Source organism: Pteronotus mesoamericanus, unplaced genomic scaffold, assembly GCF_021234165.1.
Source record: "Pteronotus mesoamericanus isolate MK-2021 breed Mesoamerican mustached bat unplaced genomic scaffold, CSHL_Meso_final contig_73, whole genome shotgun sequence".
In the NCBI taxonomy this organism is placed as follows: domain Eukaryota; kingdom Metazoa; phylum Chordata; class Mammalia; order Chiroptera; family Mormoopidae; genus Pteronotus; species Pteronotus mesoamericanus.
In genome coordinates, this window is record NW_026555245.1 from 9,083,889 (window position 1) to 9,107,707 (window position 23,819).

General features: G+C 34.6%; 1 protein-coding gene across 1 annotated transcript in view; it reads right to left on the reverse strand.

The window, feature by feature from the left end:
• Positions 1 to 306: 306 nt before the first annotated feature.
• Positions 307 to 23,819, reverse strand: part of CEP78 (centrosomal protein 78) — a 28,423-nt gene continuing 4,910 nt past the window's right edge. The window contains exons 4-16 of the mRNA XM_054583258.1: positions 23,365 to 23,468; positions 21,525 to 21,699; positions 19,018 to 19,131; positions 17,598 to 17,662; positions 17,206 to 17,317; positions 11,744 to 11,879; positions 10,521 to 10,566; positions 8,863 to 8,991; positions 3,994 to 4,071; positions 2,695 to 2,861; positions 1,773 to 1,944; positions 1,416 to 1,463; positions 307 to 870 (exon numbers count right to left, since the gene is read on the reverse strand). Coding sequence (XP_054439233.1) covers positions 307 to 870; positions 1,416 to 1,463; positions 1,773 to 1,944; positions 2,695 to 2,861; positions 3,994 to 4,071; positions 8,863 to 8,991; positions 10,521 to 10,566; positions 11,744 to 11,879; positions 17,206 to 17,317; positions 17,598 to 17,662; positions 19,018 to 19,131; positions 21,525 to 21,699; positions 23,365 to 23,468 — 1,910 coding nt within the window. The remainder of the gene's footprint in view (positions 871 to 1,415; positions 1,464 to 1,772; positions 1,945 to 2,694; positions 2,862 to 3,993; positions 4,072 to 8,862; positions 8,992 to 10,520; positions 10,567 to 11,743; positions 11,880 to 17,205; positions 17,318 to 17,597; positions 17,663 to 19,017; positions 19,132 to 21,524; positions 21,700 to 23,364; positions 23,469 to 23,819) is intronic.

Here is a 23,819-nt window from a genome sequence, read left to right on the forward strand (position 1 = left end):
CTGTTTTGCTAATTTTTTTTCTCACTCCATAGAGTATTAGTTCCATAAAGGTAAAGGCTTTGTTTTGTTCATTGCTAAGAACAGCCTAAAATGGTATTGTACCTATCAGGTCCTCACAAAATACTTGAGTGAATGGTGTAAAATATCAAAAGGAAATAAACACCAAAAGTTTCATCATAATGAAAAGAATAGATCAATCTTTTCTAATGGCTCCAGTCCTATATTTAAAACACCATACTCCATAATGAAAAGGTAAGAAATTTATTAAAATTTTAAGGCAAAAACATAATTTCAAAAGATTCAGACCTATGTCAGGCGTGATAGAGTATGAATGCTTTCTTGAAATTCAAAATCAGATTCAAGAGTATCACTTTCAGAACGTTCTAAGAGTTTGAGTTTACTTTTATTCGTCTTGGATGAAACAGTCACTATTCTGTTTTCTTTCTTGACAGAAAGGTGTTTTTTCAAAGACTCACTTTTAATTGGTTCATTAACCAAAGAGCTATTCTGCCCTATTCCTCTGCTTTTCTGGTTTACAGGTGAGTCAGAGCAGGAATGCAGGTCCTTTCCAGGTTGTTTCTTAGCAGAGTGTTTTTTGGTATATTCACCTGTTTTGGTCATTTTCTCTGATGATGATCTGCTGTTTCTAGACAATTCGTCTTCTTTTCTTTGACTTTCAGGTCCAGAAATCACATCTGCTAAAGGAGAACATGTTCTAGCAATGAATTCTTCAAACAGCTCCTGCCGCCGTTCAGTGACTTGTACTCCCAAGTTGTCTTTGGAAGTTTCTAAGGCCTCCTGAGTAGAAACTGGAACGTGCAAGGAGTCGAGAGGCAAAGGAATTCTAGCATCACCTGTGATTTTCTGAAACTGGAGGGGGAAAAAAAAAAGCAAGACAAAAATTTAGTACTGAATAAAGCCAACCATTAAAAAGCAGAGTCCTAAATTTCAATGTTATTCTGACCTTACTGTCAAAGAAGTCAACTGATCATTTACAAGATTTTGGAGCCAGTTTTTTTTCTAGTTATATCTTGCCAAGTTATTCCCAACTTAACTTTGCTATATCCAAAGCTGTGTCCACTACATTTTCAGACTTTTGTGTTTGGGGTAATTACCCATTTCCCTTTCCTTCATTAGCAGTAATGAAACCCTATTCCTTAAGAAAATTAATTTCTTTTCTATCCTCCAGCTACATGTAAGCAGTATCCAATTTGTGAAGAGACTGTGTTCTCGAGTCGTCAGTTCCCACGACAGTCCGAGCCTGGCTGAGATGGGAGACGGCAGCTCCCAGCAGGGCTCGAGGACATGCAGGCAGGTTTCCCCCTGGCATTCCCATAACTGGCTGATTAACTATAGCATATCGCCTATCGGTGGATCACTTATGTTTAAGTAGTTATCTGTATCAGTACTTGTACCTTCATTAGTGTTCCTTCATTGTAAGCTGACTGCATACAAATAGATACCTAGATGAAATATGAATAGAATAAACATTTACACAACTTAAAATTTGGAATATTTTCTCTAATGCTTCATTTCTTTCACTGAGGGTAGTTTGATCTAAGTCATAAATTTTCAACAGAGCTTCCAGTTTTCTTATATATAACAAATGATATCATGAAATGGACACAAATTTACTAATCTCAGATTTAGAAAGGATCCCAAAGATGCTTTTAGCTCCCAAGTGAACTAAGATTGTTATTATTTTTCTCTGACTTGGTGACTCTTTTTCCAAATCACTCTTACAATTATTAAGTTTTATTCTGTCCACTTACTTGGATATTTTGCATTTGTCCTAGGGCATTCTGCGTTGATTCTGGTTTTTCTTCTTCAAGTGCCTTCTTTTCTTCTTCAGGTGGACTAGTAAGAGTAGAATTCAGCTGGGGATGACCTAGTAAGTGAAAATCTGATGAATCAATACCAGCCATTGTGGCAAGCTGCCCAAGCCTGGACAAGAGGAGGAAAAGGCGATGGTTATTATAGTCACCTAAGAGCAGCTTAGATTTCCCCATACCTATAATATGAAACACTTCTATAATCCTAAAAGCCAATATCCTACTCCAAGTTACAAGCCTCTATCCTTTCCGAATTCTCACACTTCTCCATATTCATGCTCTCGGACCACTAATCCGTTCAGCATCTCCCTCCCCTTACCAGTGTGTTAACTACCATTTGATTTTATATCCTTACCTATTACCACTCCACTTTAAACACTCTCTCACTAGCAGCATCTACCACGCACCTGGTCCTCGGTCTCTCACCTCTCTCCCCTCCCCACACTTCTTTACCACCTTTCTTTCCTACAGGTTCCCAGAATGTATCCTTCCCAGCACCAACCCATTTGCCAACAAAATATTACACCATCAATTATCAACATCCAATTCTCTCTTTCCAACTGAGTAAAAGGTAGGGAAATTCCTGCCTTTCAAAATATTTTCAATTAAAATTACCTTTGTCTTGACCAAAAACTATACTTACTAATTATTCTATATGTAGGTCACTCTTTTATAATGGACTCTTTACCAAAGGCGGCTTACAATTTTGCATTTCTTTTAAAGTTTAATTCCTCAAATTTAGTACATTACGTACAATTACACACTAAATATGACCATGGAAGTAATGAAAATTGCTCCCGTTCCTCAGCAAACTACCAATTGGTTGTGAAGAGATGAATGGCATGGAGAGAAATTAACTAACCCCGCATCCTTAAGGAGATCCAAGAAAGCATGGAACTTCTGAAAAGAATTCTCAATGCTGCCCAAAACACCTTCATCATCCAGGATCATGCTTGTCAATGACTGTGCATGAAGGGCTTCAGACAAAGAGAAATTTATATTTCTTAACTGGGCATTTTCATGTTCCAGCTATAAAAGAAGATTGAAAATGTCTGACATGATTTTCTCTGTCTTAAAAAAAAAGTTAAATAAAAACATTTAAAAATGCAATTAATTTGTAATTAATCTAACTCTCCACCAGTAAAAGACATGATAAAAACTCAGAGCCGCCTAACAACGTTTCTTATATAACACTTAGGTGGTGTATAAATAAAACAGTTGTTGTTTTATTAATGATCTTTCAAAAGATCACATTTCTAGCTGGTTAAATTCACAAAGGGTCCTCACTTACATTAGAAAATTAGCTGCTTAAGGGTTCCCTTGAATTAGAAAATAAAATACAGAGTCAAATTTCAACAAGGCATAATACAACTCTGTTGAATGTTAAAGGTTAATTTTAATCAGAAAAATATTGTGTAAATTTAAAAGTCCTAAGCCATACCCAATTTATTAACTGTATGATTACCAATATTCTCCTTGGCTTATTAAAAATATTTACTCCCTCCCGCAAGCCTCCCCTCATCATCTGTTCAATCTAAAACCACATATAAGCCCAATTCTAATATTTCTCAGAAAGGCCATTTGTTCATGATACATCTTTTGTCTTATATAAGCAGGTACTCAGTATTTATTGAATAAGTGTCCTCCAATCCAGTGTATGTACTTTATGAAATTCTTCCTTATGCTTATTTTGTAGTAATATATAGAACTTTTCATAGCTTATGCCTTGCTTTCATGCACATTGGCCAAATGTAATTCTCATATATTTTTCTTTCACTGTATTCTTAGCAATTTCCCAATAATTTATACTTATTTATTTAAATGAGTCACTTTCCTAATTCACTGTCAGTAGAAGTCTTTTATGTCACTGTATATATAGTATAAGCTTAGTAAATGCTTTGTTGAATCAAAACATCATGAACAAAAAATAAAGTCACAAAAAAGCACCCACACAAAAAAACCCTAAGATTTTTACATTTTTAAAAATATGCTTTCTGGAATATAGATCATATGACCGCTAACTGTAAGTAGATACAAATGTTTATACAGTACAACCAATTTGCAATATATTAATTTTAAAGTTTACAAACTATGTATATGCTTTAAAATAAAATCAAATAAAGCCAAACAACTCTCCAAAGTATAAAAAACACCAGTTTACCTCACTGACTCGTTTGTCAGCCTTGAGCCTTATTACTCTTTCCTCCTTTAACTGCTTTAGGCACACCTCCAGCTTTTCCTGGTGTGAAGAAATAGAGTACGTATTATAAACTAGTCACAGTACGGTATCCTCAAGTCTTCCCAGCTACAGATCTCACCAAGGATTTGTAGGCAGAGCTGGAAGTGAACTTGGATTTCAGGGTTATAGACCATTACTTGTAATATCATACCATCATAGTAAAATTAGTTACCAATTAGAAAGTTAAGGATTTATTTAACTCCCACTCTCTGGTGGTGATGAGAAAGCGAAGGCAGAGAGTAGAGTAGCAGCAGCCTGCCCAAGGTCACATCATTAATTAAGTAGTAGGGCCACGTTTGAACTCAGGAAGATGGGTGCCATTCACTCTTTTTCACCCAAGTGGTAACTTTTCTATCTACTGAAGTCAATAAAATAGAATGGACATTGGTAAACTCCCTCACCAATACTCCAAGAACTAAGACACTTAGATCCTGGAAGTGGGGGATGCTACTTGTGGTACAGACCACTCCAAGAGAGCCCCTGAGATTCCTACCCCTGAAGTACACAAATCTCCCAGTTACTTAATCAAGCACTAACCTAGCTGCCACAGTAAAGGCATTTTGCAGGTGTATTTAAAGTTCCCCAAATCAGTTAATTTTAAAATAGGGAGATTATTCTGGGTGAACATAGCTGTCCACTAAAAGAGACCTGGCTCTTCCTCAAGAAGACCTGAAGTACAAAAGAGACAAGAGGAAAATTCTGTTGCTGACTTTGATGATGTACAAGGCTGTGGCGAAGGATACAGGAAGATCTCTAGGAGTGAAGATTGTCCTCCAAATGTTAGCAAGCTTTCCTATCAAATGGGGGAAACTCTGTCTCACAACTGCAGAAAGTGAATTATGCCACTGGGCTGAATGAGCTCGGAAGTAGAGTGTTCTCCAGGGCCTCTGGATGATAAAACAGCATGGCATCCTGAGTGTGTGTGTGCGTGTGCGCACGCGTGCGCGGGGTGAGGGAGCGAACTCTCATATGCCATCACTAGGAGAGGAAAACTGACGCTACTTTCTGGAGAGTAATTTTTAGTGCACACCAACAATCCTATGTCCAGGAATTTACCCTAAGGAATTCATCAAAGATGTGGGCAAAGGTTTATCTACCAACATGATGTCATAGTACTGTTTATCTAATAACTTCAAGTTTTTCAATGTTTCATTACCAGTTAAAGCTAGCCAATTTTTAAATGAGGAAAAAAGGGGAAAAATTGCAAAATTTCTCTATCATGTATACAGTATTTTCAATACTTAAAACTATTTCATAGAGATTCTAAAAAAAAAAAAAAAGCAAATAAAAAAAACCCATCACGCGAAAGAAGTCAGAATGGAGGCCACCTTTGGAGAAGGAGAGTATATTGATTGGAGAAGATAAGCAAGGGAGCCTTTTGAAAAGCTGTAAATGTTTTTGTCTTGATAGGAGTGATATGAGTGTATGCATATGTAAAAATTTACTGTGCTTATAATTATGATTTGAGCACTCTGCTGTATATATTATACCTCAATAAAAATGTTTTCAGAAAACCCCAAACAAACCATACCACAATCAGAGACAGTAGACTAAAATACTCCATTTTTAACCAGTTCTAAAAAGCACATCCAAGTTCAATTACATTAAACAGTGTCTCCCTCTGCTGGAGGGAATTAGAACATAAGGTAGAATTTTTATGAAAAAGTGTACCCTCCTCATACAAAGTAATTCACGTTGTTTAAAAGAAAATATGGAACCAAATTATCAGAAAGGAAAGTGCTAGATATCCTATTACTTTCTTCCTGTCATGTGCTCTCCTTCCTCCCTGCTATTCATTGGCTAGTAGATATTTTTCTGGAACAAAGCTCCCATCATACTGTATATCATGCTTTATGTTCAAGTTTTTTTCCATTTAACATTGAATCAATCATTTCTTATATAATCAGGGGATCCATAACCTTGACATTTTTAAGAGGAACACAAAACATTCCATAGAGAGGGTTTATCGGTCCACGTTAATCAATCTTTTATGGTTAAATACTTAAATTCTTCACAATTTTTCAATATTATAAGACAAAATAATTATTTATATGCATGAAGGATTTTTTTTAGTATTTAGCATAACTTTAATGAAATAAATCAATAAAAATGAGTTTGAGATAGAAGCATGTGAACATTTTTAAGGCGCTGTGGTATCTATCTACAAACTGTTTTCCGAGATTTCTAAGATTTTATACTGTTAATAACAATGTATAACTTGGTATATAACCTCTGGTATAACTGTTGGCTCACTTCTTCGCTTAAAGTGCAAGATATTTAAGGGAAGGGAGTGTATTTTTAAGCCTTTATCCCGAGCACATGTGCCTAACACAAAGCAGACAATAAATAACTGCTGAATAAGGAAAAGGCCAGTACAAGGTTTATGTGTGTGGAAGACAATGTGTGTTTTTTCTATCTGGATGGGTGAAAACTTGCTATCTTCCTTAAATGTGCCTTTCTTTCCCTGTAATTTCTCTTTTAGATTATATCTAAAAAATTCAAATTCTCTGGGGCAAAATCCTGGCCCTAATCCTTGGCTATTTAACCTTGGACAAGTTCAGAAACTCTTGGCCTCAATTTAATCATCTATAAAATAAAGGTAAGCTTCCACATCATAGCACTCTTATGAGAATTACATGAGTTAACACATATGTAAAATTTATAACAGTGCTTGGTCCATAAAATATGTTCAATTAATGCTTAATGATGAACATGTGAATGCAAACAGTAGCAAAGGGCTTAAAATAAGCAGTTGACCTTGGAACAACTCAGGTTTGAACTGTGTGGGTCCACCTAACATGATTTTCAATTGACAGGCACAGTTTAAACCTGAGTTGTTCCAGGGTCAACTGGTGGTTGGGAATCTGTGTAACTCTGTGGAAGACCAACTTAAGTTATACTGGAATATTTGACTTGTGCAAGTGGTAGGCACCCCCAAACCCCATGCTATTTAAGGGTCAACTGTAGTTTCATCCCACTCACACATCCAGCTCTCTAGAGGCAACCGTTTCTTTAAGCAGGTTTTCAACGGTAACATATATGAATACTGAAAAGTGCAAAGAACAAAATTGTCAGTGTGACAAATAAAGAGAATAATTTTATTAACTATCATTCAAGTCTGTAAGTAAGACTTGTCAGCATCTCAAATATCCCTCACATTTTTTGCCCATTATAAGCCCCTCTCCTCCTTTCAGGGTTCAATACTAACTAACCTCATCTCTCAACAGTCATATCCTTTCCATACACACATACCTAACAATACAGTTTAGCTTTACCAACTTCTAACTTTATGTAAAGAGAAGCATAGTGTATGCAGTCTTTTATATCTTATTTAATTCACTCAACATTGGTTTTAAAAATTCATCCATACTGTTGCCTGTAGTTCTAGTTCATTCAATTTTATTCCTTTGTAGTTTTTCCACTCTATAAATATATATAGTTTACTTAATTTTTAACTCTTAATGACGGATATCTGGGAACTGGAATGGTCCTCACGCTATTAAATTAGCTATTTCCTTGTTATAGTTTCTAGTCTTGCTGGTCTTCCCTAATGCCTGTAATCACTTTTCTAAATACAATCTTCTAGTCACTCGGTGAAGGAAATGAATACAACCCATCTAAAATCACAAGGAATGGGGATTAGACACTCTAGGTGCAGGGGTGTCCAACCTTTTGGTATCTCTGGGTCACACTGGAGGAAGAGTTTTCTTGGGCCACACATTAAATATACAAACAGTAATGAAAACTGATGAGCCAAAAAAAAAAAAAAGGGTTTTAAGTACAGTTACGATTTAGTGTTGGCCCGCATTCAGAACCATCCTGGGCCTCAAGCAGCCTGTGGGCTGCAGGCTGGATACCCCTGCTAGAGCTGTGTCTTTGTTCTGCAACTTAGAATAAACCATTTAAGGGCTACAACTTGTAAGTGTTCATTTATAAGATAAACGGGATAATTTTACATGCTCAAGATTCCTGCCACTCAAACGTTTCATAATTTTCTAAGTATTTATCCTAAAACTTCTATATTATCATCATTAGTTTTAACTTAAAAAACAAAACTCTGGATTTCTTTTTTGAAAATCATACAGTAATTTCTGTAGTCCTAATGGGACAACTAGCTTTAAATGTGTCAAGTTTTAAAGCTAATCATATTAAAACATTTTTGAAAAATTAAATGTGGATTGTGTAGCACCAAAAGACAAGGTAACCCCCAATGATGTTTCCATTGTTTACAAATTATCAACTCTGCATTAAAGTTGAAATAAAATACAGTATTTTTGAGGTGCAAAAATTTTGTCATAAAAATCAATTTTTCCTTTCTATCCACACAAACAGACCTATGAAATGACATTAGATGTCAGGTTTATTGGGCAATATAATGTAGGTTTTTTTATTTTAGGAAAGGAGAATATGAACATCAAAACTTTTTTTTCAACTTCTGCTAGACATCAAATCCTTTTATAGAAAGAGAGTTTGGCTGAAATAGTCGATTTCCTGATTTGTAAAACAAGAATGCTGAATCAGCTGACTACATTCATTCAGAACTCAATTTCTCAGCATTTACCTTATGGTCATTAAGATTCACCCTAAATCTGGTATATTCTATGGTTCTAAGGGAAGGAAAATATATTATTGATGGCATGTTTTGGTTTTCATTTCTTAGAGTTCAAATGTGCATCTTTCCCCTTGGTCTAAGCTAAGGAATCGTTCAAAGGGAGGCCATGGAGGGGAAAAGAGACGCCTCACACGAGCTGCCTTAGTTGCCTCTCCATCTGGAAAGCGGTAACTCTGTACCTGTAATGCTTCTTGTTTTAAACTGGTTTTCTCAGGCTCTTCATGAACACTTTCTGAAGAATCATCGACCTCTTCGATTTCTGAGGAGGAAGGACTCTCTACTGTCACAGTCACAGGAAAATCTAATTGCTTGAAGAAACAAGTCAAGAAGTTTAAGAAATGACATAAACCAGCTACCAAATATTAAAAGACATTTAAGAAAAGTGATCTGACCCTGGCTGGGTAGCTCAGTTGGTTAGAGCATCATCCCAATACATCAATGTTGTGGGTTTGATCCCCAGTCAGGGCACATGCTAGACTCAACCAATAGGTGCAGCGGGTAGGTGAGCAGCAAGGTCTCTCTGAAGTCAATAAATAAATAAAAAATTTTAAAAAGTGATCTGAGTTGTCAAGTTATTATTTATAAATGTCTTTCATTGCCCCTTAGTCTAAAATAAGCAATGACAAAGAAAAATGACAGGAACTTATTTTTGCTGTGTTACTGTACAGAATTCTGTTGTACATGGTTAGGATTAACATTTACAATTGTCCATATTATTTCATTAAATACCACATAAGCCACAGAGGGGCCAGGGTAAACATTTTTTCTCAGATCGACTTTTTACTGCAGATGAGAACTTTATTCTCCACCATTAGACACAAAGTCAGAAAGAAAGTGTCGTTTTAGAAGGAAAGTCCATCAGGAGGGGACTGATAAAGAAGAATTAAAATTAATTAGAAAGCCAAACACTAGAATTTTAAAATCACATACCCATTCATAACTAAGAGTAACCCATTCAAAGTCTCATCTTCTCAACATCCTTAAGCCAAAACTTTTGTAATACTAATACAACTCTTCTGTCAAGTTTCACTGCCACTGGAATGTTGTTCAGTACAGTATTTCCAAAATTTAAAAAATGGACCTGGTCACAACTCCATGAAAAGTGTAGAGATCAAAACAAAGTGTGCTGGGGTTACATCAGTGCACAGGGCACAAGTCACTAAGACATCATTTCCACCACAAGCAGGAACCCTGAAGTGCAGGCAGATCCCCACGGTGGGACGAGGCGAGCACTTGTCCTGGCGCGCAGGGGCGGCCCTGACACCAGGGCGCTCTCGTCTCTACCCCGGGAGCGCTCTCTCTTTCGGAGCAACAACGCAGTCTCCCCGGGTAACAGGGAAAGAGAACCTGACACTGAGGACTCGTTTGCCCTAAGATCATGCGGCAGCATGACAGGAAATGTGCGTGGTCTTGGTGAGAGAGGGAGAAGCATTAGGAGAGAGCAGAGGCTTGGGGATTTTTTGCTTTATTTTGGCTTTAGGATTTGGAACTTATACAGCACCCAGACAACATTTCTTGAAAACATAAGGAAATTCTTGAGTATGACAGCTCCACATACTGGGTCAGTAATGGCAGTCACGTTCATTTCACTGGGTGACAGCTGATTTACAGACTAAAGAAATGGCTTCCTTCTTTACAGATGAAACCACAAGGCTGCCAGTGTGTGCCAGAGCCACACAACTACAACATGGCATTGGGAGAGTGACCTGAAGTTTTAAATAAATTCATTTCAGGGAGGGCAATGTTTCTTTTAAGGTTCTGTTTGATTTAAAAAGCAACGAGCATGAGCTTCCACCTTTCCCACTTCAGTCTCTGATATATTATGATAATTACATACCTGCAACTGATTATATACATCACGAGTTTTGATCAATGGAAAACCCCTAAAGAAATAGCAACAAATTAAATTATATTTTAATGCGAATACATCATCAGTTAACCCTAGTTAATAAAACTCATTAGGATTACGTACAATATCCACTTAGAATTTTGTATAAAAATAAATAAGGTCAAAATTAGGACCTGACAGGCTCTGCCATGAAGAGAATTGACAGAATTTAGCAGATTGGCTTTGTGATAACTCAGCTGCAGAGATGCACCTACAGTTCCTATGTTCAGGATGACTGAACTCTCCAGTCTTACTTTTTTAACTGGTAATATCAATGATTCTCTAATTTACTATTCCTCATTATATTCCTCATGGACTTAAGATTTCTAAGTCTCTCAAGGATAAAATATAGAACCACTAAGTTATAAAGCTAATGTGTAAAGGCTGAGGCCTCAGCACTATAGTTTATACAATGACAATTCACATTATCATTTGTAAAAAAGTATAATCAGTGGTCCAGTGGAGACTACAATGTATAATTGATCATTACACATGATCAATTTATTATTTTACAATGTATCTACTTCAAGTCCTGTTTAAAATCAATGTTCTCTGTTGTCCTAAGCAATTGTCAACCCTCAATTTCTTGAATACTACCAAGGCATCTGAAAATAATTTCTAGTAATCTAATTCACTAACAAGTCTAAAATTATATATAGTTCAACAATTTTAAAAGACTTTTACACTTCTATGACAAAAATCACTATTAGCAGATAAAACTAGTTAAATCCACAGTGATTCACTAAAATGACTTATATTAGTTGACTGAGTTAGATTAAGACTGATCTATACTTGTTATCCACTCTGCACTAAACTATTTCCAGGCTTAAAATGTCTTTTTTTTCCATTACTATATTTCCCAAGTCCTACTTCTGTGCCCCAGGGCTTGGCTGAACGACACTAGCCTTTAATGAAACCTTCCTCACTTGCACATCAGAGATAATTTTAGTCTCCTCTTGACTCCCTCTGGGTTGCATCTGTTTTGACACTCAAGGAATAACTTTAAACTCCCAATTATAATTACCTTTAGTTTTTCTTCCTTACAGGTGCCTTAGACAGAAACCATAGTGTTGAGTTCTCTTTATCAATATAGAAACAGCCAGAGACCTCCCACATAATAGAAGTGTCAAAATAAAAAATTCTCAACAATTAAAGATAGGGAATAAAAGTACCTGTTCCTTTTTGCACGTTCTGCAGTACGCCATGGCAGGAAGCCAGACACGCCAGGTGGTAGAGGTTCAGGAGCATAATATTCTTTACTAAGGCAGTGTTTCCTTCCATTATTTACGGGTTTCTTTGTAGCCAATCCTATGTTTGAGAAAGCATTAAAATACTCAAGATGCACTCAAGGTCTACAGAGCAATTACCACACCTTTAAAAGAATACAAACAGCACTTAAAAATGATGCCAAGGCCATTAGAGACAGGGTCATTTTGTAAAAATGTTTTTAAATAATAAGCCAGAAATGTTTAAAAATATAACTCCTCTATGGTAACATGTTAATATTTTTACTAAGATACATGAAATGGGCAGAATATGCAAAGGTAGATAAAAATATATTAAGAAATGAAAAATTATACATGATATATCTTATGTACCATGCAGAGACACTCAGTTTACTGAATCTTAGGATTTGAATCTCAAAGTCAGTGAAAGATACATCCATGACTCCTGCCAAACAGAATTTCCTGAAGCAGACCAAAATTTTAATTTAAGATTAATTTTTCTATGCAAAAATTATCAAAGTTACAAGACTGAAAATTCCTGGGTGGTATAATCAATGTTACTCTTCTATAAGTCTGTTGACCTTCATTGCTCATTTGGTTTCATGTAGAAAACACAAAAGAAATAAAACCCACTGGGTAAAAGAGTGAAATGTAGAAACTTACCCAACATTTCAATGCCAGAGTCAATTATCTTTATATGAAGTATTTGGTAGCAAAAACTAGACTACATGTTAATACTTCATTTAGAACAAACCATATATTAAAACACACATTTAAATATTTTCACGCTCACTGTAAAGAAGTTCAGTAGGTTTGTTAAATAGTTGTATTTATCCTTCAAATCTATTTTACTCCAGAAGATCTACTTTAGCAACATTAGGATAGCATGTAAAATAAAGTATATGTCATTAATACAGGACAAATATTTCATGTAGTGTACCTTATTGATAATCACATGATCCTGTGTGATTTCTCTGGATAAATTTTACATTATCTCTGAAACTATATAGCAGCTCAGTTCATATTACTGTATTATGTTTTTTAAAATTAATTACCCTCTAATAATGTTTGTGTGTATGTGGTTTGCATGTGTACACTTTTCCTTTAATTTCAGAAAAGTATGCAAACATTTATAATTAAAATAAAAAGAATTTATATTTATCTTGTTAGGAAAAAAAAATTCTAATAAAAGTTCCTATTTTCTTTCTGCTCATGGTATTACAATAGGAATGTGACACAATTAACACAATTCTTTAACCCTTAACCTCAGGTGGATCTAAGTAGATAGCCAGACACTGATGTGGCTTACCCCTATGTCTCCAAATAACTGAGGCAAATACAAAAAAACCCCAAAAAACAAAAAAAGGCCTAAGAAATAAAATTACTCGTAAAATAGCTCAGTGAGCTCATAAACTTGCCATAGTTCCACTTTGTTTAATCATGATAAGTAAGAAAAAACTTTTTAATTGTTTTATTCTCATTCCATGATGCCATGTTACACTTCCAGGTACTAAAATTGTAGAATTCCTAATATTTTTAATATATAAGTATTTTATGTATATATTTCTACCTCTAATATATGAAAACATGAACTTAGTTACCTTAAGAATCTTTACACATAATATAAACTTTTAATATTAATATGTAATTAGTGTGATAGCTCAGATTTCAACTTTTTTGTATATTCGATTTGACTAAAGTATCACTGTTCTGAAATTAAAATTGGTAGGCAAATCAAAAGATTTCTTTGGATTTAACAAAACCCTCAACAACTACTATTTAATATATCTTTGACTAAACAAGTTAATTAATGGAGAATCAAAAACACAAACTTTTTAATAGTAAAAGAAAAACTTGTATTTACGAAGACATTGAAAAAATTATTTAATATTTAGGTTATTTCCAATTTTTCACCAATTAAAAAAATTAACCAACTCAATGAAACCTTGTGAACTCATTAAAAAGTATAACTAGAAATCATATAAAATTTCAATTTAACATAGAGTAAACAAAAGAATGGCCAACTGTATTTAAGCAATGTGGAATTACGTTTAAGGGTAAAAGGAGGAAAAAATGAAAATGTAAACATTGCTTAATAGTATAATGGAATTAACAGTGCTTTCTGTTTTTATTTCCATTTTTATACAAAATCAATATCTTCATAAAACCTAAGCAAAAATCTTTAAACATCTTAAAAAAAAATTGTGGTCAAATACACCTAACATAAAATTTATCATCTTAACCATTTTTAAGTGTACAGTTCAGTGGTGTTAAGTCAAAAAACAATTTTTAAAAATTTCAGGTAGCACTGAATTCTATAAGGCCATGGTAATCAAAACAGCATGTCACGGCATAAAAACAGACACAAAGTTCAAGAGAACAGAATAGAGAGCCCAGAAATAAACCCACGCCTATATGATTAATTAATATTTGACAAAGTATACAAGACAAACAGTGGGGTAAAGACAGGTTATGCAATAAATGCTATTGGAAAAATTGGACAGATATATGTGAAAGAAATAACACTAGACCACTTTCTTACACCATACACAATAATAAACGCAAAATGGATTAAAGACTTAAATATAAGACTCAAAACCATAAAATTTCTAGGAAAAAAACATAGGGAGTAAAATCTTGGACATCTCTCTTAGTAATATACTTTTTAATATATCTCCTTGGGCAAAAGAAACAAAATAAAAAAATAAATAGAACTACATCAAACTAAACAGTTTTTGCAGAGCAAAGAAAACCATCAACAATCTGATAAGGGGTTACTATCTAAAGTTTATAAAGAACTCATACAACTAAGTACAAACCCCCCGCCAAACCAAACAATTCAATTAAAAACTGGGCAAAGCCCTGGCTTGTGTGGCTCAGTTCATTGGGCATTGCCACACATAACTGAAAGGTCATGGATTCATTTGTGGTCAGGGCATGTGACTATGCATGACTATGCAGGTTTGGTCCCCAGATGGGCACAAATGGGAAGCAACCAAATGATGTTTCTCTCACATCAATGTTTCTCTCCATCTTTTTCTCCCTCCCTTCCCCTCTCTTGGAACCTCCTCTCTCTTTCTCTCTCTCTCTCTCTCTAAAAGCAATGAAAAAAAGGTCATCAGTTGAGGATCAAGCAAAACAAAAAAATGGGCAAAGAACCGGAATAGACATTCCTCCAAAGAGGAATAATACAGATGGCCAATAGTCATGACCAAGTGCTCATTGTCACTATTCATCAGAGAAATGCAAATTCAAACAACAATGAGATACTGCCCCACATCTGTCAGAATGGCTATCAACAATAAATCAACAAACACCAAGTGTTGGTGAGAATGAAGAGAAACGGGAACCCTCGTGCACTGTTCGTGGGAATGCAGACTGCTGCAGCCACTATGGAAAACACTATAGAGGTTCCCTTAGAAATTAAAAATGGAACTGCCTTATGACCCAGTGATCCCACTGCTGGGTATATATCCAAAGAAATTCAAACCACTAAGATTTGGAAGACTACATTGTACTTCTATGTTTGCTGTGGCATTATTTACAACAGCTAAACTATGAAAGCAAACCAAGTACCCATCAACAGATAAGTAGATTAAAAAAGCTGTGGTACGTATATATAATGGAATGTTACTTGGCCATAAAAAAGAAAGAAATCCTACTATTTGCAATAGCATGGATGGACCAATGGTATTACACTAAGTGAAGTCAGTCAGTCAGGAAAAGACAAATACCATATGATTTCACTTATATGTGGAATCTAAAAAACAATATAAATGAAAAAACAAAACAGAAACAGACTCATAGACACAGAGAAGAGACTTGGTTGCCAGAGCAGGGAGGAGTTAGGGGACTGGGTGAAAAAGGTGAAGGGATTCAAGTACAGATTGATAGTTACAAAATAATCTTGGCTCTGAAAATGTACAGCATGGGGAATGCAGTCAGTAATATTGTAATGACTATGTATGGTACCAGGTGGGCACTAGAAATATCAGGGCAGACACTTTGTAAAGTATATGATTGTTTGACCACTATGCTGTACACCTGAAACTAAAACAAAATAATACTGAATGTAAACTATAATAGAAAAAAAAATTACAAAAATAAATAAATAAATAAGCAAACCAATAGACCAGTCAATGAAAACTCTATCTTGAGTCTACTGAGTCACAACAAAACAGAACATACCATTGTTCAGAACTAATCATTACTTCCCTGACCTTAAAATAGGAATGGGGTATATATTTATAAACAAATAAATAAACAAACATTTCACTATAAAAATTTTTTTTCAGGTAGCATCCAAAAAAAAGATTATGTGTTGGTAATTGTTTGGTGATCTTCATGTACCTGGTACATAATTAAAGTCATCAAAAACCTTCTATAAAATTGACAGACTATAAACATAAAAAATTACTTCACTTTTTAAAAAAATATACCTTATGGTTTTACTGTTTCAAAATGTAAACTTACTGTCAACAAAGGGTCAGGTTCATATTAGAGTTTGTTTAACTAATTCCATTCTGCCATTCATTCTTATCACATACACAAAAAAGATATTTGTAACTAAAGATACTTGCTCTAGAAATAAAAGGTGTTTTTAGAAATGATACAAAAATATAAGAACTGAATTACATCAAATTTATATGTTGAGAAGAATGTGAACTTATGCCACTGTTCAAGGGTTTCATAAGATTTTTAAAATTATGTTTGGACACAAAATTTTAGGTTTAATTAAAAAATTCAGAACTAAGTATTATTTGAAAAATTAAATATAAATTGTAACAAAAATTTAAAGGATGTTTTTCTACAATGTTCCATTTAGGATCAATAAACTTGTTTGCAGCATTCTTTTAAAGGAATTATATATACTCTTATGTTGTTTTTTTTTTAAATCACTGAAAGAAACAAGGTGTAACCTCACTTAACAACTTTACATAGGAATATCTAAGGAAGAAGAGATTAAGAGGTAAAACTAGAACTTGGAAGAAATTTTGTCTCTTATAGCACAAAAGAATAATTATTAAAAAAAATCACCATTCAAAAACATCAATGCTAAAATTGTCATCAAAGTGCACCCCAAATTTCAATGGCAAAGTATTAGAAATAATCATCAAGCAGGAAGCATGTTCAAACTAACACACTTTTTATGAAGCACAAACAAGAAAATTAGTTAATTTAAAAAAATGAAAATATTAGCATCTCCTGCTTAAACTCACTATTTCTACAGTCTACAAATTCTCATGATCATATTGGAACAATTATAGTCATCCTAATACACATGTAGTTAATATTGGTTGTTATCATGAATACCATATTATGAGAAGAGACTTAAATTTTAGGATACCAGTATACATAAAGGGTATTAAGCTCTAGCAGTATAAAAATGCCAACATAAAAAGGGTTACCAATTCGAATAGTAGCTTTTCCTTTTCGACCACTTCCAAGAATTATAGTTTTCCTTTTCTGTTTAGTAGTTTTGAATTGTTCCTTCACTGATGGAGAAGTTATCCACTGATACTGGAAGAGTAATAATAAATACTCCATTTCAGATAAGGGTAATTTATGAGGGTTTGATCTTAATTTGAAATTAAGATATTCTAAATTAAAAGTTTACAATCTGCATTTCTGAGACCCCAAATTAAAGATTCACACAATATTTCAAAAACAGAAAAGCCATTTCATTTGACTAAAAATTTAAGATGGCAGAAACCATCTTGATAATTTTATTTCATTAGATAAAGAAGAAAAACAATCAATAAAAGAGACATTTTTGCCTAAGAAGTAAACCATATTATACCTCTGACTTGGCACTCCTTCCATTCTGGAGAACTTTTTTGATAACTGCTTTCATCACAGAATGATCTAAAATAAAATAAATTGAAATTATAGCAATTATTTCCCAAAAAATGGCTATTACCACTTAAAAACAAAAGCCATCCAATTATTGCTTTTCCCATAAAATTAAATATAAAACCCTCACCCATGGACAAAACCAAAGTGGGGAAGAATTGAGGATGGGAGGTGGGGGTGGGTGGGGCCAGGGAAAGTGGTGGTGGGAAAATGGAGACCAATGTATTTGAATAATAAAATTAAATCCTATAACGTAATTGTATACCTATTACTGCCTTTGAGTATTCCTCCCTCAAAAACTTCACAAGAAAGGATGTTACCTCACATACTACCCCTTGATGACTACTATTTTGGCAGCAGCAAAGGTCAAATCTAAACATTTTGGATACCTTTGGACAGAAGGCAGAGTCTAGGAACTGTCCAGACAATTAGATTAGATACCTAAGGGCACCTGAAAATCAAACCAAAGTCCTGATATTCCTTCAGATCTGCTCTTCTCTTCAGCCCCCTTCTTCTCAGTAACTAATAATACCCAGTTGCACACAATCATCTGGGACTTGTTTCTTTATTACCATTTCCTTCATATCCCACACCTAATTTATCTCCAAGTCCTGTTATCTACATCCTCAAAATACAATGTGAATTCAATGACTTTTCAACAGTTCCAACTTTCCACCCTAAGAACAGCCATAACCATCTTGTATTTGGACCACTATGGTAGTCTTCTACCTGGTCTCCCTGTTCCACTTCTTTATCCCTCCACAAGTCTAGTATCTACACCAGCGTGATCTTACTCACACACTTTCCAGATCATGCCTTTTTCCAGCTCAAAACTTTGCTCCTTTAGAACGATCCATATCCTTACTCTGGCCTTCAAGACCCTCAAGGCCAGCCCCCTGACGTCACAGCATACCATGCTCTCCCTCACTCAGTGCTCTGGCCATGTTGGCCTCCTCATTTTTCCTCACATACTCCATCCACTCTGCCACCCATGTGCCCATGTACTCATTGCTCTCCTGTCCTGGAATGTGCTTCCCCACTGCCCCCTCACCACTCAGGTCTTCTCCACTCAAATGTCACTTCTCCAATAGAGGACTAGACCTAATCTAGTCCTACGTGCCCCTCTCAGTCTCCTTACCTTTAGGTATTTTTGCACTTATTACTATATGAAATTATACTGCTTCTCTGTTTACTCATTTATATCTGAACTCCTCCACTAGAATGTAAGTCCTATGAGGGTAAGACTTTGTATTAGATAAGCGTAAGATTGGGAAGGTAAACACATTAGGTTTTAAGAACTGTCAATACATGACTATATTTTTTGCTTTGTTTTTTGTTCATTAAAAAAAAAAAAAATGGAGACATACCAACAAGTGGATTTTTTCTTATATCCAGAATGACCAAAGTTCCGTTGGTTTCAAGGGCCTTTAGTAAAATCTTTGCTCCTTCATTGGTGAGGCCACACTGTTGCAGGTCAAGTGCTATTCATGAAAGACAAAAAAGGTCACTTGCCAGTTCTATTCAGGTTTAACATATAGACAGCTCTCACTTATCTGGAAAATTCCTGCACAAGACTAGCCATAGTAGGTTTTCAATATTAGGTACTGAAAAAAAAAATTTTTAAGCATATGCACACATAATCCAATAAAAAAACTCTTCTCGGATGCGCCACGCTTATCCTGACTTTAGTATCAATCAGTCACCCAGCATATTTTACAATTATAGTCGAAGAATAATTCTATATAATCTATGAGTCAAAAAAATCACAAGAGAATCGCAGTTCACTATCAGCAGGGATGCTAGTGGCAGTGTAGATCTCACAGGCAAAGACTGGGCGGGCTCAGCAACTGCGCTACATTCTTTTGATCATGATCTTAAGCTCCAGTTTACTCTTGAAACTAATTAAAAGAGTAAAACAATTTAAAAAATGTATTAACTGTTAGATTTTGAAAAAAAAAAGATAAGGAAAAAAGTCTAAGGATGCAAATAATGACAAGTCCAAAGAATGTGTGAATATATGTTAAATATGCTAAAAGCCTATATGAAAGAATGATAGTCAAGAACTCTCTCTTGGTAAAAGGTCCAAGAGCAGAATGAATGGTCATGAATGCTAGTAGTTCTGAGGCTGCACAGCCTATTCATTTAACCAAAGGGATCATCATAAAAGCACTGCTATAAAAAGTATACATATGAGGAAACTATCACATGAGCCTTTTAAAAAAAGTGTCGTGTACATCATTACATTGAAATAACTGGAGTCTTCCAGAACCTAATGGCACACAGAATAAGTAATCAGATATATGGACCTCACAGAATATGATGTAACACAAACTCTTGTTACCACAGAAGAATGGCCACAGGATGTAATTATCCAATTAGCCAAATTGATTTAAAAAAGATCAGTAAATCTCATTAGTAAATTCAATGAATACAAATTAAAACAATAAAATATGATTATTTTCCTATCAGATTAGGCTAAGATCATATAGCAAAAGCCTTTAAAATGTGCACATCTTTTTGATCTAGAAAAATTGTTTTTCTAAGAATTTAACAAAAAACAATGATCAAGGATGTATATCAAAGCACTATATATAACTTAAAAATTTGAAATAGCTTATATATCAAACAAGAATGAATAAGCTAAGTATACTATGGCATATTTATATAATGAAACTCTGAACAGTCACTAAAAATAATGTGGTAGGTGTAAATTTACTGTCTTGTTAATATGTTCATACTATACTAAATGAAAAAAATATAAAATTTGAAGTAATCCTACTTGTATTTTAAAAAAAGGATGGTGGTACTAATTTTTGTAGCTTTACCATTTTTCAAAGTGACACAAGCCAGTGTTCATGAGGGATCAGGCCTCACATAAACTGTTAGGGTACGCTATACACAGCAGTGTTTCTAGCCAACAATCTGGCAGCATACATCCAAAGTCTTAAAAATATGTCACACTTAGATATGTATATACCATCTGCTCACTACACACTATTTCCGACAGGAAAAAGCACAAACTGTCTAAATCTAACTGTAAAGAATTGATTAAACTATTGCACATCAATATAATAAAGCACTACATGATATATCATTCAGTGTAAAAAGCAGAGCTATGAATAGTAAGTACACTATGATTCTATTTTCATAATCTCTAAGCGTACAAGTATATTTATGAAAAAATATAGACCGAAAGTTCATACACCAAAATGAACAATGATTATGTCTGATTATTATTAAGGTCAGGGGTAATTTTTTCTTGTTACTCTGTATTTTTTATAAACAATATATACACAATATATTAAAAAAACTTTAAAAGCACAATAAAAGCTTTAAGAAAAAATGAGGAATGCACACCTGGTGCAGCTACTGTAGAAAACAGCACAAAGTTTGCTCAAAAGACGGAAACTGGAACTCTTATTTTGACCCAGCAATCCCACTTCTGGGAATATAGCCTAAGAATTTCAAACACCAATTTGAAAGAATATATGCACCAATATGTTCACTGAAGTATTATTCACAATAGCCAAGATCTGGAAATAATGCAAGTGCCCATCAGTAGGTGAGTGGTTAAACAGATGTTCGTACATTTACACAATGGAATACTACGTGGCCATAAAAAGAAGGAACTTTTAACTCTTGTGACTGCACGGATGCAATATGCATATATGCAAAACCCACAGACACAGACAACCGTGTGGTGATGGCCACAGGGAACGGGAGGCCGGGGCTGAGTGGAGGTGGGCAAAGTGGGGGGCGGGGAGAGATATGGGGTACCTGTAATAATGTCAACAATAAAAATAAAGTAAAAAAAGACAACAATATTGTGCCAAAAGCTAATCATTTCTAATATTAAAAGAATCAACATTTTTACCTCTAAGCCATAAATCCTCAGTAAGAGATTCTGCAAAAGCACCTGCGCCAAAGTCACCAATGAGCATGTTACAATTCAAAGTGATGCGCCTCAAGCCAGCCATGCAGTCAAGATCAGGCCTCCTGTAACGAAGACTCTCAGCCCAGGTTTCTTCATGTCTTCTCATGGTCTGATACTTCAAAGGTTTAATAAGGTGAAATTAAGTAGCTTGAATAAGGGAGCAAGGTATGTATACTGAGTATGGCTTATCCTGTTTGAGATTTATACACACACACAAGTATATATTCCAGGAGAGTCAACCAGAGAGGTTAAACACTCGATTATGGTTTAGGAGTCTAGTGACCTAGACTCTAGTCTGCCAGTGATTAGTTAGATTTCAGCCGCTGGATGACCTGTTGCTGGTTAGTTATGTAAACTTTGACAACTCAATTACATTCCATGAATTTTCTTTTTCTTATTGGACAAGTCAGATAAGGAATTAATTCTAAATTCTAGCATTGCTGAAGCTCTAAATTCTATCATTCTGTGTTTTAGTGGTCTCCAAATGCTTGACTGGGCATCCCACATTTTTTAAACATTGTATCTTATTAATTAATAAATTATTCACAGGAAAGTCTGTGCATGTACTTTATGTACATTTTATACTACACATATTTTTTAAATGATACAAAAATAAGTATAGAGGTTCTACTTTCTTCTTCTAACCCAATGGCTCTCACAAACAACTTAGGATATGCACACCAACTTTAGAAGCCTTGAATATGCAAAGCCAGTCTGATGCCTTAGAAAATTTGATTTTTAACCACATGAGTTGTCTCAAAGACATATTAAGTTCTCTCTATTCATAAAATTAATTTTAGCAACAGGGAAAACTGACTTTAAAGGAAAAAAATCTTACTATATTCCTGAACAAGACTCAGTTTCTATGATAATATAAATGAAAAATCGTTAGTGTTGTTTTTCTATTAACTCTAACTTACTAAAGCAACAGTGAAAATCACAGCAAGCACTTACATAGTGCTTATTATGTGCCACGCACTATTTTAAACAAAATTAGTTCATTTAATCCACATAATGAGGCAGAGAAGTTAAGTAATTTGTCCATGGTCAAGAGCTATGAAATGGGAGTGCTGGAATTTGAACCTAAGCCACTTGGTTTCAGAATCTTTGCTCTTTGCCATTTTCTATACTGGGGTCAATGGATTTGCTCCATACAGGCCCAAAGGTAAATTTTTCAGCTTTGTGGGCCATACATTTTCTGTTGCAAATACTCGACTTGACTGGTATAGGAAAAACGGGTGATGGGCTCAACTTGGCTCACGAGCCACATCTACCTATCCTTGGCCTGTATCATCAACCTATTAAATATGGTTTCATTGTTAAATTATTAATATGTAATTTTAGGCCTAAATATAATAGTTATTACCATTATAAAGTTGTTAAAGTATTATTTCAAAAACTGTATTTACATGGTAGTTGATTTTTATTAGTTTATAAATTACAACAGTTAATAATAAATATTTGATTCATTTAAGTCATTTGAAGGCTGTAATAGCATAAATTTTCTTCATAGTATTACAATAAATGTTTTCAATAACTAAAAATACATGAAAGCATTGTTTATAATGTTTTTACGTTATCTCTCTGATTTCTAAAATTAAGTGGACCATTGTTACTAAATGGTAGAACCCCAAACTGAAAACTGGTCATATTCTTTCAATAAAACCAAGACTGCAATTACCACCTGTATCGAAAGACAAAAATAACTGCTACATTGTATCAAAACAGTAACATGCTTCAATCACATAATGTTTTAATGAAAGTTTAAACATAAAATCACCTTCAAGATCTTGGCCATGTGATCTGCTCCCTGCCATGTCAGATTACATCCTGTGAAGTTTACTGTCTTAAGAGAGACAGAGTTCTTTATACCTTGACAAACAACTAAAAGGAAAAAAAAACCCACACACACAATAAGATGAAGAGTCTACAGAGCCTAGTCAATCTTGATTTACTCACTTTCCTTGACTCTACTGGAGGTTTATAGCTGTACTCTAAAAATCAATATCTACAATCTTTGCTGACAATGGATATGGACTGGTGCATTCTAAAATAGGGCAGTAATAAAGTGTTACTGCAGTTTATAGCAACAGTTCAACTCTATTTAGATGCTAAAAATGAACTCTCAATATTGCAAACTTTATTCCCAATCACTCAGTAAAATACTCTCTACCTTTTGAGACACAGGAAAAAGCCAAGATTCTTCCTATTTTTATTTCCTATAACCTCATCTTG